The 15,307-nt window shown below is 46.0% G+C and overlaps 1 protein-coding gene across 2 annotated transcripts in view; it reads left to right on the top strand.

Annotated features, from left to right (window-relative positions):
- LOC137335753 (catenin delta-2-like) overlaps positions 1-15,307 on the top strand; it is a 532,228-nt gene that overhangs the window by 432,596 nt on the left and 84,325 nt on the right. For both annotated transcript variants that reach the window (XM_068001100.1, XM_068001090.1), the window contains exons 12-13: positions 11,169-11,286; positions 12,359-12,544. In XM_068001100.1, the coding sequence (XP_067857201.1) occupies positions 11,169-11,286; positions 12,359-12,544 (304 nt within the window). The remainder of the gene's footprint in view (positions 1-11,168; positions 11,287-12,358; positions 12,545-15,307) is intronic.

The raw sequence follows: 15,307 nt of genomic DNA, 5'->3' as shown, positions 1-15,307 counted from the left end.
CCTCAATAAAAGAAAGAAAGAATTGCATTTATATCACGCCTTTCACAACCTCAAGACACCCCAAAGTGGCTTATAACCAATGAAGTACTTTTGAAGTGTAGTCACTGTTGTAACGTAGGAAAGGCAGCAGCCAATTTGTGCAAAGCAAGGTCCCACAAACAGCAATGAGATTAATCACCAGTTAATCTGTTTTAATTGTTGGTTGAGGGATAAATATTGGCCATTTCACCAGGGTGAACTCCACTGCTCTTCTTCAAATAGTGCAGTGGGATCTTTTACATCCACCTGACAGGCCAGATGGGGCCTCAGTTTAACGTCTCATCTGGAAAGATGGCACCTCTGACAGTGCAGCACTCTCTCATTATTGCACTGGAGCATCAGCCTAGATTTTGTGCTCAATCTCTGGAGTGGGACTTGAATCCACAACCTTCTGACTCAGAGGTGAGCGTGTTAACACTGAGCCATGGCTGACACTGTGGAGAAGCATTCTGAAACTTTCTAAAATAGCATAAAGCCCAGATGTATTATCCCCAAAATCCGGGCCCGGATCAAGGGTAGATCGACCGCCGGAGGGGCTGGAGTTTGAGATGGAACCTGGTTTCACCCCTTATTCTACACCTTTTTTTGCACGTCAAGAGCTACTGGAATCCCCAGGAGTTCCCCTCTTTACATCCTTGAAAGGCCTCAGCGGAGCTCACAACAGCTGAGAGCTGGGAAGGGGCATGAGTCCCTTATACCAATCAAAGGGTCCGTTAAGATGCTTGAGAAGTATTAAAGGGCATCGTCACCACTTCCCACCCCCACTCCCTGCGACCTCTTCCCACGTTGCTCTTGCAGGATCAGCAGAGAGGCACGGCCCAATAAAATCGGCAGCCATGATTACGCCAGGGATGCTTTATGTCAGGGCTGATATAGTCTTATTGGTCATAACAGCGTGCAAAACAATACCTGAAATATGGATGGAGAACGCAGAGAAAAAATGATGCGATTATTTTTTCTCCTGACACGCTCATCCATTCTGGGTTTTTCCACTCACCCACTTTATTCACTCTTGGGCAAAGAAGCAGGGGGTGCTGGAAAATAAAGCAGCATTCCACTCTCTTGAAATCAAAATGAAGTGTGTGTGCATATTAAAATGATTGTCAGGCTCATAAATTTGTAATATTGTTGCAGCGTTTTTAATCACTGTAAATGCTCTGGAGAGCAGCTCAATATTGTACTTGTAGCGGCTGTAAAATGCATCGCCTAACATGAAATAGAGAAGTAGAGCGTTAGTTACGATTACATAATTCTTCCATCGTGGCATGGTTCCTTCTGGAGCTGGGACTGGTTTAGATCTCAGAAGCAGCATCACTTGGGCTGATTACAGCTCTTGATTTATCCCGTTATCATTTTGACAAAGTGTCGCCCGGCCATAGGACCCTGTAAGGAAAAGAAAAACTCAAGCTTTCATCCATAATTCAACTTCAGTGGAATTACTTTAATAATAAACTTCAGAGGACAAATATTTTCTGCAGCGAATTGCGCTGTACAATCCACACATAGGGGTAGAAATTGGTTCTCGTTTCGCCCGCTTCCTGGGCAGGGCAAACGGGGAGCAAGAAGGACCCATTTTGGGCACAAAGTTCCGCGCCCGATCTGGGCCTAAATTACGGGCGATGCCATATTGGTAAAGGCAGCTTTACTGGTGCCTCGGGTGGCTGCCTAAGGCAGGCGTCAGGTCCCTTATGTATGTAAATGAAAACCTGTTTTAGGCCCCGCTTGGAGAAATTGGTTTGGATTGAGCGGAACGAGTGACAGGCCTGTTCCGCTCGCGATTCTACAGCGGCCGCCAACCAAATGTCAATTTCAAAAGATACTGCTGTAGAGCCAGGAGGAGTAGGAGTACAGTACTCGCAATCAGCTCCCTCTCCGTTGCCACTCCACCCGGGACTTAGCTTCAGGCCACTCCAGAGACGTAAGTACTAATCCAAGCTGACACTCCTAGTGCAACAATGGGGGAGTGCTGCATTGTCGAAGGTGCCGTCTTTCAGGTGAGACGTTAAACCGAGGCCCCGTCTGCCCCCTCAAATGGATGTAAAAGATCCCATGGCACTATTTCGATGAAGAGCAGGGGAGTTCTCCCTGATGTCCTGGCCAATATTTATCCCTCAACCGACATCACTAAACAAAAAGGCACATGATCTGGTCATTGCTGTTTGTGGGACCTTGCTGTGCGCAAATTGGCTGCCGCGTTTCCTATATTACAACAGTGACTACAAAAAGTACTTCATTGGCTGTAAAGCGCTCAGGACGTCCTGAGGTTGTGAAATACGCGATATAAATGCAAGTTCATTCTTTCTCCTATGGTAATGGAAAATAGTTAGCATCATTATCCGATATAGGAAGCTGCCCACGACAAGTGTGGACTTAAATGTCGGGGAGGATTCTAAAAGGCTGAAGTATTTGCAGTTTAGCCCTTTGGGTGATCTTTTGCGATTTTCCAATTTACAGGGTTCTGCTTCCAGTTTAGTTGCTGACCTATTAAATAGCTTCAGTGACCTGACGTATGTCACCTTACATTGCTGTCTGTTGAATGGGACTAAGTGTAGAATGTAAAGGAATTGTCGCAGCCCAGCAGGGTTTCTGTGGGTTATGATTCCCCCCTACCACCACCACCACCACCACCCCTTCACGTTATTTTAACAACTAATGTGGATAAATGCAAGGTCCCACAGAGAATCTCTGTTAATGGAATTTTGTATTTTCTAAATGAATTGTCTCTTTCTCTCTGAAAGAAACTAATTACTAAGGAGTCTCTCAGGACAAGTGCTTACCATTTCTAGTACTTAACCTTACGCAGAAATTTAATAGTGTTTTGAAAGTTATATCTCTGTGAACTTTTTAAAGGAACACAGGAACAGGAGTCGGCCATTCAGCCCCTCGAGCCTGTTCCGCTGTTCAATTAGATCATTGTAAACAATTTTACAACACCAAGTTATAGTCCAGCAATTTTATTTTAAATTCACAAGCTTTCGGAGGCTACCTCCTTCCTCAGGTGAACGATGTGGAAATGAAGTCCTCGAAATGAAGTCGCATTTATAATTCACAGAACAATGCTGGTGATAACAGACAGTTTTTTCAACTGCCCGTTGCCAAGGCAATCAGTGTGCAGACAGACAGGTGTTACCTGCCAGGTCTCAGAATATACAAATCACCAAAAAAAACAACAAACAAAAAAAAAACAGAGATAGAGAGGTAGAAACATAGAAAAGACAGCAACTGACCCGTTATATTAAAAACAGATAACATTTTTTCGCTGGTGGGGTTACGTGTAGCGTGACATGAACCCAAGATCCCGGTTGAGGCCGTCCTCATGGGTGCGGAACTTGGCTATCAATTTCTGCTCTACGATTTTGCGTTGTCGTGTGTCTCGAAGGCCGCCTTGGAGTACGCTTACCCGAAGGTCGGTGGCTGAATGTCCTTGACTGCTGAAGTGTTCCCCGACTGGGAGGGAACCCTCCTGTTTGGCGATTGTTGCGCGGTGTCCGTTCATCCGTTGTCGCAGTGTCTGCATGGTCTCGCCAATGTACCATGCTCCGGGGCATCCTTTCCTGCAATTAGATCATGGTATCTTAACTCCATTTACCTTCCTTGGTTCCGTAACCTTTAATACCTCTGCATAACAAAAGTCTATCAATCTCAATTTTGAAATTTTCAATCGACCCCCAGCCTCAACAGCTTTTTGCAGAGAGAGTTCCAGATTTCCACTACCCTCTGTGTGAAGAAGTGCTTCCTGATATCACCCCTGAGCGGCCTAGCTCCAATTTTAAAGAAACATAGTTCTGGACTCCCCCCACCAGAGGAAATAGTTTCTCTCTATATACCCTATCAAATCCTTTAATCATTTTAAACTGCTCAATTAGATCACCCCCTAATATTCTATACTCAAGGAAATACAAACCTAGTCTATGGAACCTGTCCTCACACTTTAACCCTTTTAGCCCCAGCATCATGCTGGTGAAAGCAGCAAACACGGTCCCATCATTAAATGAAAAAAAAATGTATACAAAGAAAATCCCATTCAGCTTATCAAGACTGTTCAGTCGACAGATCCCGTTGATTGTCGCTGATCCGAAATTTCTCCCTGACGCCCTCCCCTCACAATGTAATTACTGAAACTTCAAGTTATCAGTCGAACGTCTCACTCAATGGGAGCGTGAATCGGAGAATCAGGCACAGAGGTCAGCACATCCAATTCACAGATCTCCTGATTTTCTAATGATTAAATTCATATTAATTTTATTTTGCCATAATTAAATAATTAGAATCATAATTAAAGTTAGTAACAAATGTCAATTTGGCTCAGTTGATAGCCCTCTGGTTGAAGGTTCAAGTCCCACTCCAGGACTTGAGCACATAATCTGGGCTGACACTCCAGAGCAGTGCTGAGGGAGTGCTGCACTATCGGAGGTTCTGTCTTTCAGATGAGTTGTTAAAATGAGGCCTAGTCTGCCTGTACTTGGATGTATAAGATTCCATAGCAGTGTTCGAAGAAGGGCGGTGGGTTCTGCCCATGTCCTGGCCAGCATTCCTCCCTCAATCAACACCACCGAAAATCAGAATAACCGGTCATTGTTCTCATTGCTTTTGGTGGGAGCTTGCTGTGTGCAAATTGGCTGTTGGGTTAGCATACAATACAACAGTGACTGCACTTCAAAAGTAATTCATTGTTTGTGAAACGCCTTGGCACGACCTTGTGACATGATGAGGAGTTAAATAATTTTGATTTTCTTGTCCATTCAAAACTCTCTGCTACTCCTATTAGCTCTCTGTTGAATTTATACAACCACAGCTTTATCACAATGATCTGAGTGCTCATGTGAAAATTAGGGCACAGCTGGACTCACAATTTGGCTATCTTACTGAAGAAACAACGGCTTCTGATGTTAATTATGTTTCATTTTATCACTATGATTTCCTCGTTTGAACACACTTTCACTAATCTCCACCTTCCAATTCATCATCGCACTCTTGTGATAGCCCACACTTTGCAATCAGCCTTTGCCACTTGCATTCTCCATTCTGCGACCTTCCCAATCCTACTGCCCTGACCAAGTGATGCAAAACAACCTGGAAACCTTAATCTGTCTGCCTGGAGCAGCTGCTGCGTTAGCGACCCAACGAAAAGGTCGTGGACAGGGATCAAAAGATTCAAATCACGTCCCTAGGCCCATAATAGATTGGCTTTCCTTATCCCACTCAGCAGCTTCATACACACTGTGCTTAGCTGGCACAGAGCACAGGGAAGCAGAGTAACGAGCAAAGCTGCTCATGCAGCCTCGGCACAGTTGAGCTGTTGGCTGGCACAGTGGATGATGTGAGTAGAGTATCTTAATAATTGTTTACAAATGCCACTTAGGCACATTGTCACGGAATCATATTCGCGTAATGAATAGCTTTCCACTGAGAAAGCATTGTCATGGTGCTCAGACATTTGTAAGAAGAAGGTTGCTAGAACGTAACATCTGTTTGAACAGACAGCCATTAATGCTTGGTGCAAAATTAATTGGTTTACTCACTGGATCTAGGGGATGTCACTTGAGAGAGCTTTCACATATGGGTAGGCCCTTCACTGCAGCCCTGCTGCTTGCAGAATTGTTATAGGACAGCAAATCTAGCTTTAATCAAGTCACTTGTCTTTTTAAAAAAAACATTTGGCGCTTGGTATTCCCATCTTTTCCTTACGAAGGGACGGTCTAGACCGTACAATTGTTTGGAGGCTGGATGACAATTCTCACTGGTGCATGCTTCAGTAGAAACCAGCTACTTAAGAGCAGAAACAAAGGAACAAAGACGGACAGGAAAAGACCCTTTGGTCCATCCAGCCTCTCCCACACAATTACGATGTGTTGTGTATCACAATATATACACTCCCCACCTCACCTGAAACCTGGGAGAGGCGAGAAACCAGATTAAAAACCCAGGCCAATTAGGGACAAGAAAAATCTGGAAAATTCCTCTCCGATTCCCTTAGGGGATTGAAACTAGTCCAGGTGATCATTCTGGCCTTGATTAATATGATATGGTACCTACCCTTTGTACAAGGTGATCACCGCCCCAGCCAGAAACAGGTCCAGCTCTCGCTTGAAGGAATTCAGCGAATCAGCTTTCGATATTTGCAGTAATTGAGGCAAAATCATAGAATCATAGAAATTTACGGCACAGAAGAAGGCCATTCGGCCCTTCATTTCTGTGCCGGTCGAAAAAGAGCTATCCAGCCTAATCCCACTTTCCAGCTCTTGGTCCATAGCCTTGTAGGTTATGGCACTTCAAATGCATATCCAAGGAAAGTGCCAAGACTTGGCAGGGCCCATGATATACCCACCGTGGTGCGTACACAGTGTCAGCTGTAACTTCCGGGGAAGGCAGGGAGGTGTCGGAGGCAGTGGGAAGAGAGGGTGGACAACTGCTTCCCCATAGGAGAAAGGATAGGTCACAGGGTGAGTCACCTTGGGCCACCTTTTGAGTCCTTCACAGTGGCTAGTTGCAGAATAGCAATGACAAAGGTCAGCTTCCCTTCCTCTCAGATTGGCTGTGCTGTATAGAGCAAGTCGACCTTAAGAGGGTCACAAAATCTAGGCTGCCACTCCCAGTGCAGTACTGAGGGAGTGCTGCACTGTCAGAGGTGCCACCTTTCGAATGGGTCTTTAAACCGAGGCCCCCCGTCTGCCCTCTCATGTGGATGTAAAAGATCCCATGGCACTATTCGAAGAAGAGCAGGGGAGTTCTCATTGTCCTGGTCAATATTTATCCCTCAAGCAGTGGCTAAAAGAACTTATTATCTGGTCATTTATCTCGTTGCTGTTTGTGGGAGCTTGCTGTGCACAAATTGGCTGCTGCAATTTCTTACATTACAATAGTGATTACACCTCAAAGAAAAGTACTTCAAAGCAAATCGCTTTGGGACGTCCCAAAGTCATGAAAGGCACAATATAAATGCAAGTCTTTCTTATTTATAAAATAAGACAGAAATACCCACCTGCAGTTTTGCAGAGGAAAGCTCCGTTCTGAAAGCGAGCTTTTAATGAACATTTAAGCTCCTACTTAGGTTGTGAGTATATTCTTTGTGGGTTTGGACATTTTCCAATTTTCTACCTTGGTAATTTTTGCTGCAAAAATTGATTCTCTTAAGAGCAGAAACGAAAGGTTGAGTTTTGGGTTCAAAGGTCAGATTCACTTGGAAGGCAAGTCAATGCATTTCTTTAAGGGAGATTTTAATTGGAGAACAAACTGCCCTCTTATCTGCACACGCTGAGCCCAGGCGAGAACAGCAGAAAGAAATGAACCGCAGGAAGTTTTTGCTCTGAAGCGTTTGAGATGCCTTTGAAAATACAGCAGGACGTTCCAAGCCAAGGCTGTTTATGCTATTTAATAGCTTCCTGGGGATTTTAAGGCTGAATCATTTCAGAGGCAGTTCATAGATCAGCAATAACAAGCGATGCAACTCCGGGAAAAGGAGCAAAGGCTCAAAACTCTTAGTCAAACAGGGCTGAGACTATTTTAATAACCTCGATGTTGCAAGTCTTTACTGTTTATTCAGGGGCAAGGGGTGTTGACGATTCTTTTCACAGGACCCTGCCACTGACAATACTGTATTCTAATGCCCCAATTTTCAAACTGAAGGTTTTACCTCATGTTTTGACAGGTTGACTTCAGAACAATATTACCACTTGTTTAAGTGATGGTTTAGGCTCTGCCATTCAACACCAACTTAGGCCTCAGTTTGAGAGGCATAAGAGATATATGAAGAATTGCAATTAGTCAGTAATACCTAAAGTTAAACTCTATCTACTTTGCAAGACCTTTCATGTACCATGTAGCTATGCTATATTCCAATGTACCTATTTTCAAAACTAATTTATTTTTTTACCCAAGTTTACCAGCTATGAGTCGAAGTACAAACTGCTTAGACAGGTTTAACCCTGGTGTGGGAAATGTGTTGTTTATTTGTCCTGTACTCCAGGCAACCTTTTGGGAAATTATCAAACAAATGAGGAAATCACTTCGACAAAACGTTATTTTCCCAAGCACTGGCAAGAGACATAGGATTGCCAACCGAGTGTCCGGGATTTGACGATTAATCTCCAGGACACTGCTGTGAGCAACCCGGGAGAAAAATTATAGCGGCATTAAAAGAAATTGTAGGGGTTTTTTCCCACTTTCTTTGAACATTTTCATTTATTAGTTATAAAAATACTGGAGATGGGAAATAGGCTGTTTGACTGACAGTCAAGATTAATCCAATTGGGTAGCGAAGAGTCTGTTCACTTTCCGATTGGCCGTGGGAAGGCAGTGCGCCGTGAGGATGGACCAATGGCGGGGGTGTGGGGGCGGGACGGTTGGAGGAGGGAGGTCATGTGATGAAACCTCCAGGAATACACCCAACCAGAGTTGGCAACCCTAAAGAGACGCTGAAATGTTTCTACTGAGTTCAGGCCTGGAGTTAAAACCCAGAGCAGATGCAGAGTGTGAAACAAATACTAGAATAGTTGGCCATGCTACGTTCGACTGTGTTTTAGTATCGGATTGGACAGGGTCAGAAAGCGTCCCAGCGAGCTGCTTCTCAAATTGTTGGAACTGTGCAGGCACCATGATGCCCTGAACTAATTTGAGGCAGCAACGCTAGTAATTGAGATGACGAATAAGTGCACATTCACGCCCACAATCGCACACCACAGACCCTTGAATCAATAAACCGCAGGTATTTCACCGCGTAATGTGCTGTTCAGTCATTAACAGATGTGCTGCAGTGTTAAGGGGACAGCTTTTCATGTGATAACTTGTTGCCGTGCCAGATTTCAGCCGAGGCTCATTCGATCTTCACGGCAATATGATAGGGTTGCCAACTCTGGTTGGTCGTATTCCTGGAGGTTCCATCACATGACCGCCTGCCTCCAACCGCCTCACCTGGTCAAACAGACTTTTTTTTCCCATCTCCAATACTTATATAATTAATAAACAAAGAAAATGAGGAAAAAAAAACACCATTTTTAAAGCCCCTATGATTTTTCTCCAGGGTATTGCTCGCCGCAGTGTCCAGGAGATTAATTTTCAATTCCTGGAGACTCCAGGACTTCCACTGGGGTTTACTTTTGTTCAGTTTGATGAGATGTGCTGTGGTCGATACAGTGTCCAATCTGGTGACATCATCTTCTTTATCACGTAGCAGACTTTACTCCAGCCTCACCTCTCCCTGTCACATTTTGTTTTATTAACGTTTGTGTCATTTTAAAACAACGCACAATTTTACCACTTAATATCCGTAATATAAACATTCACCATCAGCTTATATATTTGACACACTCTTTCTTACTTGTCTTATTTAATACGTTATTTAGTCAGCTCTGTCTGGGGGATAAACATAGGGATGGGGGGGTTGGGACCTACAATTAGCAGCCTTTCCGATGCACTTCCACCACTCAGTTGATAGCACTTCTCGCCTCTAAGCCAGAAAGTCCCGGCTTTACGTCCCACTCCAGAGACTTGAGCACGAAATCTGGACTGACACTCCAGTGCAGTACTGCGGGAGCGCTACACTGTCAGAGGTGCCGTCTTTCAGATGAGACGTTAAACCAAGGACCTATCTGCCCGCTCGGGTGAATGTAAAAGGTCCCATGGCACTATTTCGGAGAAGAGCAGGGGAGTTCTCCCCGGTGTCTTGGGCAATATTTATCCCTCAACCAACATCACTAAAACAGATTATCTGGTCATTATCACATTGCTGTTTGTGGGACCTTGCTGTGCACAAATTGGCTGCTGTGTTTCTTACATTACAACAGTGACTACACTTCAAAAAAGTACTTTATTGTCTATAGAAATGCAAGTTCTTTGTTTCTTTCTTCTTTCTATTTACCAGCAGTTAGGCTCTGCTTTTAGTGGACAGAAACCATATATACTGAAGAATAAAACCTGTGTGCTTTATTGGGGCCGACAGACACTTCCACCCAAAAGGTCATAAATTATTACCATTGAATTCTGCTGGTGCGAAGTGTGGCATATGTTATGTCAATGTGAGCTCTCGTGAATGTAGATGGCATTTGCCCACTGTAACAACAGCAACTTACATTTATATAGCAGCTTTAACATAGTAAAACGTCCCAAGGCACTTCACAGGAGCGTAATCAGACAAAAAACACTGGTTCGGCCACAGCTGGAGTATTGTGTCCAATTCTGGGCACCGCACTTTAGAAAGGACGTGAAGGCCTTTGAGAGGGTGCATAAATGATTTACTAGAATGATTCCAGGGATGAGGAACTTCAGTTACATGGATAGACTGGAGAGGCTGAAGTTGTTCTCCTTAGGACAGAGAAGGTTGAGAGGAGATTTGATAAAAATGTTCAAAATCATGAAAGGTTTAGATAAAGTAAATAAAGAGAAACAGTTCCCATTGGGGGAAGGGTCGAGAACCAAAGGACACAGATTTAAGGTGATTGGCGAAAGAACCAAAGGCGACATGAGGAAAAACTTTTTTACACAGTGAGTAGTTATGATCTGGAATGCGCTGCCTGAAAGGGTGGTGGAGGCAGATTTAATCGTGGCTTTCAAAAAGGAATTGGATAAGTACTTGAATGGGAAAAATTTGCAGGGCTTCGGGGAAAGAGTGGGGATATGGGACTAACTGGATTGCTCTTACAAAGAGCCGGCATTGGCTCGATAGGCCGAATGGCCTCCTTCTGTGCAGTAACCATTCTATGATTCTATATTTCTTCTAAAATTTGATACCGAGCCACATAAGGAGATGTTAAGACATGATGACCAAAGGCTTGGCCAAAGAGGTAGGTTTTAAGGAGCACCTTCAAGAAGGAGAGAGAGGTAGATATGCGGAGAGGTTTAGGGAGGGAATTCTAGAGCTTAGGGCTGAAGCAGCTGAAGGCATGGCCACCGATGGTGGAGCGATTAAAATCGGGGATGTGCAAGAGGCCCAAATTGGAGGAACGCAGTGTTCTCGGAGGGTTGTAGGGCTGGAGGAGGTTATAGAGATAGGGAGGGGGCGAGGCCATGGAGAGTTTTGAACTCGAGGATGAGAATTTTAGAATCGAGGCGTTGCCAGACCAGGAGCCAATGTAGGTCAGCGAGCACAGGGGTGATGGGTAGCCACTAACCCATATTCTGTGTCCCGTTTGCAGGAATGTGAGCTCGGCCGGTGAGGAGGCACGGAGAAGGATGAGAGAATGTGATGGTCTCACCGATGCGTTGTTGTACGTGATTCAGTCTGCTCTGGGGAGCAGTGAGATTGACAGCAAGGTTTGACCATTTTCAGATTTTACTTTGCCTTAAAATCTGGGGAAAATAAGTGGGGGAAAGGATTTCGGAGAGCAGCTGAAGTCTTTGGTATCACAAAAATATAATTTCTCCTCAAAGATTTTTTGCCACCCAAAATCAGTGTCGATGAATTCAATTTTTTGAAAGGGGCAGTATCTTCAGGAGTCAGTGTCTGTCAAAACTTTATTTACAAACAACATGATACGATAAATCATCTTTAAAATGCATCTATGCTTGTGTACAAGTACTGAAACCCAGGTCCTGCTTTCATTTAATAGCGTGCAAGATAGTTAATAGGTACGGGAAGGAAGCCCCGAGCTTCATATTATGCTACAAGTGGCCCGGACGTTCCTGTGGGTGAAATGAGAGCCGCGTGGGGTCCACAGATGCCAGACTCCTGGATCTGAGAGCTGGGATCTGCTGTCCTGTTTTAGCGGTTTAACCATTTAAAAATACCTCCTGCCCCTTCTCCCCGTGTACAAAACCCAACCAACGGTTTACATTCCGAATCCTCTGGCGAGCACCTGGGCCTAATGTCTCACTCCCACAACTAATGATGGTAATTGCCGGCGAATGGCGTTGTTAGCTGTAAGCGGTGGGGACTATACCTGCTGATCGATAGCCCAGCACCAGTCAGGAGACGAGAGAGGGGGAAGTGGCCGATCGAATGCAGCAAAAGAAAACAATTGAACGAGTAACATACCGTCTCTGTTGGCCCAGAGTGAAGGTGTTGCATTTTAATGATTGTTCTATTTGACGGTAGTTAGGGACATGATGTAAGTTCACAAACGTTTAAAACGAAATTCTAATAATTAAAATTCCATACCTGAAAGGGCGGTGGAAGAAAATTTAATTGTAACTTTCAAAAAGGAATTGGATATATACTTGAAAAGGAGAAATTTGCAGGACTATGGGGAAGAGCAGGGGAGTGGGACTAATTGGATAGTTCTTGCGAAGAGCCAACACAGGTACAATGGGCCGAATGACCTCCTTCTATGCTGCATTGTTCTATGATTCTATGTGATTCATTTTGGTCTTTGTTTCCTCCCCCCAGACGATTGAGAATTGTGTCTGCATCTTGAGGAACCTTTCTTACCGGCTGGCAGCAGAAACGGCCCAGGGACAGCAAATGGGGACGGACGAGTTTGACGGGCTGCTGTGCGGTGACGGCACTGGCAAGGATGGCGAGAGCTCAGGATGTTGGGGCAAGAAGAAGAAGAAAAAGAAGGGCCAGAACCAGGTGATGAGTGGACACAGCCCGGCTGGGGAATAGAGACGGCTCAACTGGGGACAGGACACGGCTCAACTGGGGAGTGGGGACGGATCGACTGGGGAGCAGGGATGGGTCAAATGGGGAGGAGCAACATGGCGACAAAGCAACGACGTGCCGTAGAATACCATGCGTTTCCTTAGCGCTAATGTAGTATCAAAGGGCGTGCAAACTTTCTGCCGCTCTGAGATGCTTTTGCAGTGTATTCCTTGCCCATCCACTGGGGGAATTGTCCTGTGAATCAGTTTGCTAATGAGCGATGTAATCATTATAACTAGTAATAACTTCCAGTCCCTCTCAGGCGCCGACTAAATGGTTCTCATTATCTGAAGATCACGCTGTTGAGGTCGTATCATAATGGAGTGTAGCAGGAACTGAGTGAACAGCTGCCTTTCCCCACCTCCCCTTAACTTTGTCATCACACACATTTACAAATCTTGGTGAGCAAGAGTACGTGTGAGTTAGTACATGGGAGGAATGTAACATACGTCAACAGCTGCACAAACACCCTCTTACTGGGTTGAGCAAGTGTCTGATTCCATGAAGGAAATAAAGAAAGACTTGCATTTAGATAGCGCCTTTCACGACCTTGGGACGTCCCAAAGCTCTTTACAACCAGTGAAGTACTTTTGAAGTGTAGTCACTGTTGTAATGTAGGAAACCAGGCAGCCAATTTGCACACAGCAAGGTCCCACAAACAGCAACTTGATAAATGACCAGATATTCTGTTTTGATGATGTTGGTTGAGGGATAAGTATTGCCAGGACACCAGGGAGAACTCTCCTGCTCTTCTTTGAATAGTGCCATGGGATCTTTTATGTCCACCTGAGAAGGGAGACCCGGGGCCTGATATTACCATGGTGGCGGGTTCGCGGCGGGGGGTTGATTGGGCGTGTGGGTAACGCGCCCGGTGAAATCAGTCTGCTCCACACGCAATCGCAGGCTAATTGGATCCACTTACCTGGTCTTCCGGGTTCCCCGCTGCTAAGCTGCGCGGCGGGCGGACTGCGCATGCACAGTAAGGTCTGTCAACTGGAGGAGCTCTATTTAAAGGGGCAGTCCTTCACTGACTGATGCTGCAGGAAATAGGAAAAATTACAGCATGGAGCAGCCCAGGGGGAAGGCTGCTCCCAGGTTTAATGATGCCTCACTCCAGGTATTATTGGATGGGGTGAGGAGGAGGGGGAGGACAGAGATCTTCCACCCGGCGGGCGGGAGGAAGCGGCCTGCCTCTGCCACCAAGAAGGCCTGGCTCAAGGTGGCAGAGGAAGTCACCTGCACCACCAACATATCGCCCACCTGCATACAGTGCAGGAGGCGCTCCAATGACCTAAGTAGGTCAGCCAAAGTGAGTACACTTACTCATTCCCCTACACTCCATCTGCCGCATCACCGCCCCCACCCCACATCTCCTTCTGCACTGCCAACACTACTCTGTCACACCACTCCTCACACCCACTCAAACCTCATCCTCAACTTACATGCACTTACTCACCTCGCCAGTACTCATCCCACCACTACCAATCAACCCAATCCTCATACAATCTCATGGCTCTATCTCATACTCACCCTCTCATGCATCTCTTTCACGGTCAGCCTCACTCAACCTGCCACTACCTATGCTGCAGCCACAGGGCATGCATCACATATGTGCAGTAGGAAGCGTAAGGCAAACATGTCGTGAGCATGAAGGGGATGCACAAGGGTGTTTGAGGATTTGTCATGGGTGTTACTTATATTTAATTTTTGATCAACTCACATTACATATTATATTGGCACCACTACTGCCACGTCTTTGCCAATCTTGTCTGGTTTGTGCAATAATGCCCTTTCCTGAGGATCACAATGAAGACCCACAACTGATGCCACCCATTATGTCACTGCAGAGTGGGTGTAGGTGCATTTGCAGGGCTCTTTTGTGCAGACGACTGAGAGACGTCGGCGATGTCCCCGGTGGCACCCTGGAAGGATGCGGAGGAGAAGTTGTTGAGGGCAGTGGTGACTTTGACAGCGACAGGTAAGAAGATGGTGCTCAGGCCAGCCGGGAGCAGCTCGGCATGAAGGAGGCTGCAGATGTCCATGACTGCATGTCGAGTGACTCTGAGCCTCCGTGTGCACTGCTGCTCAAAGAAGTCCAGGAAGCTGAGCCTCGGTCTGTGGACCCTGTGGCGAGGGTAGTGCCCTCTGCGACGCATCTCTCTCTGCAGTTGCCCTCCCTCCTGCTGTGCAGGTGGATGCATCACAGCACTGTGTTGTGGGGCTCCACGTGTCAGAGGTGGACGGCGTGGCCGGCGAGGTTGGTGATGCTGTTCGCCCTCCGAGGAGGTCATGACTGCAGCTACGGCAGCCCCCATCCGGAAGATGTACATCTGAGGGGGTCCGCAAGGTAGGTACATGTGTCTGGACACCGGGGTAAGTGTGCAAGTTGGTGAATTTTGTTGTTAGGAGCAGGGTGGTGGAGGCCAAACTTTGTCCAAAGTGACAGAGTGGCCTCCTGCAATGAGTGAGGGTCTCCCCGCCCCACCTGTCAAATGGACCTTTGCAGCTGCCACAGGCTGATGGCTGCAACACGTCCATTTGAACTGTGAGTGTTTCCCCCAGTACGGGAAACAGTCTCAGTCAGTTGCAAAATCCGATCCCTGCTAAAATATCAGGCCAATCAGGTCTGTAAACGACCTGATGTACCTGTTCAAGTACTTTAAGTGGCACCCCGCCGGCTTTAATTGCCGGCAG

The sequence above is a fragment of the Heptranchias perlo genome, chromosome 2 (genome assembly GCF_035084215.1).
Source record: "Heptranchias perlo isolate sHepPer1 chromosome 2, sHepPer1.hap1, whole genome shotgun sequence".
NCBI classification, from domain to species: Eukaryota; Metazoa; Chordata; class Chondrichthyes; order Hexanchiformes; family Hexanchidae; genus Heptranchias; species Heptranchias perlo.
The sequence above is the reverse complement of the archived record's forward strand: the minus strand, read 5'-3'. Positions and strand labels throughout refer to the sequence as shown.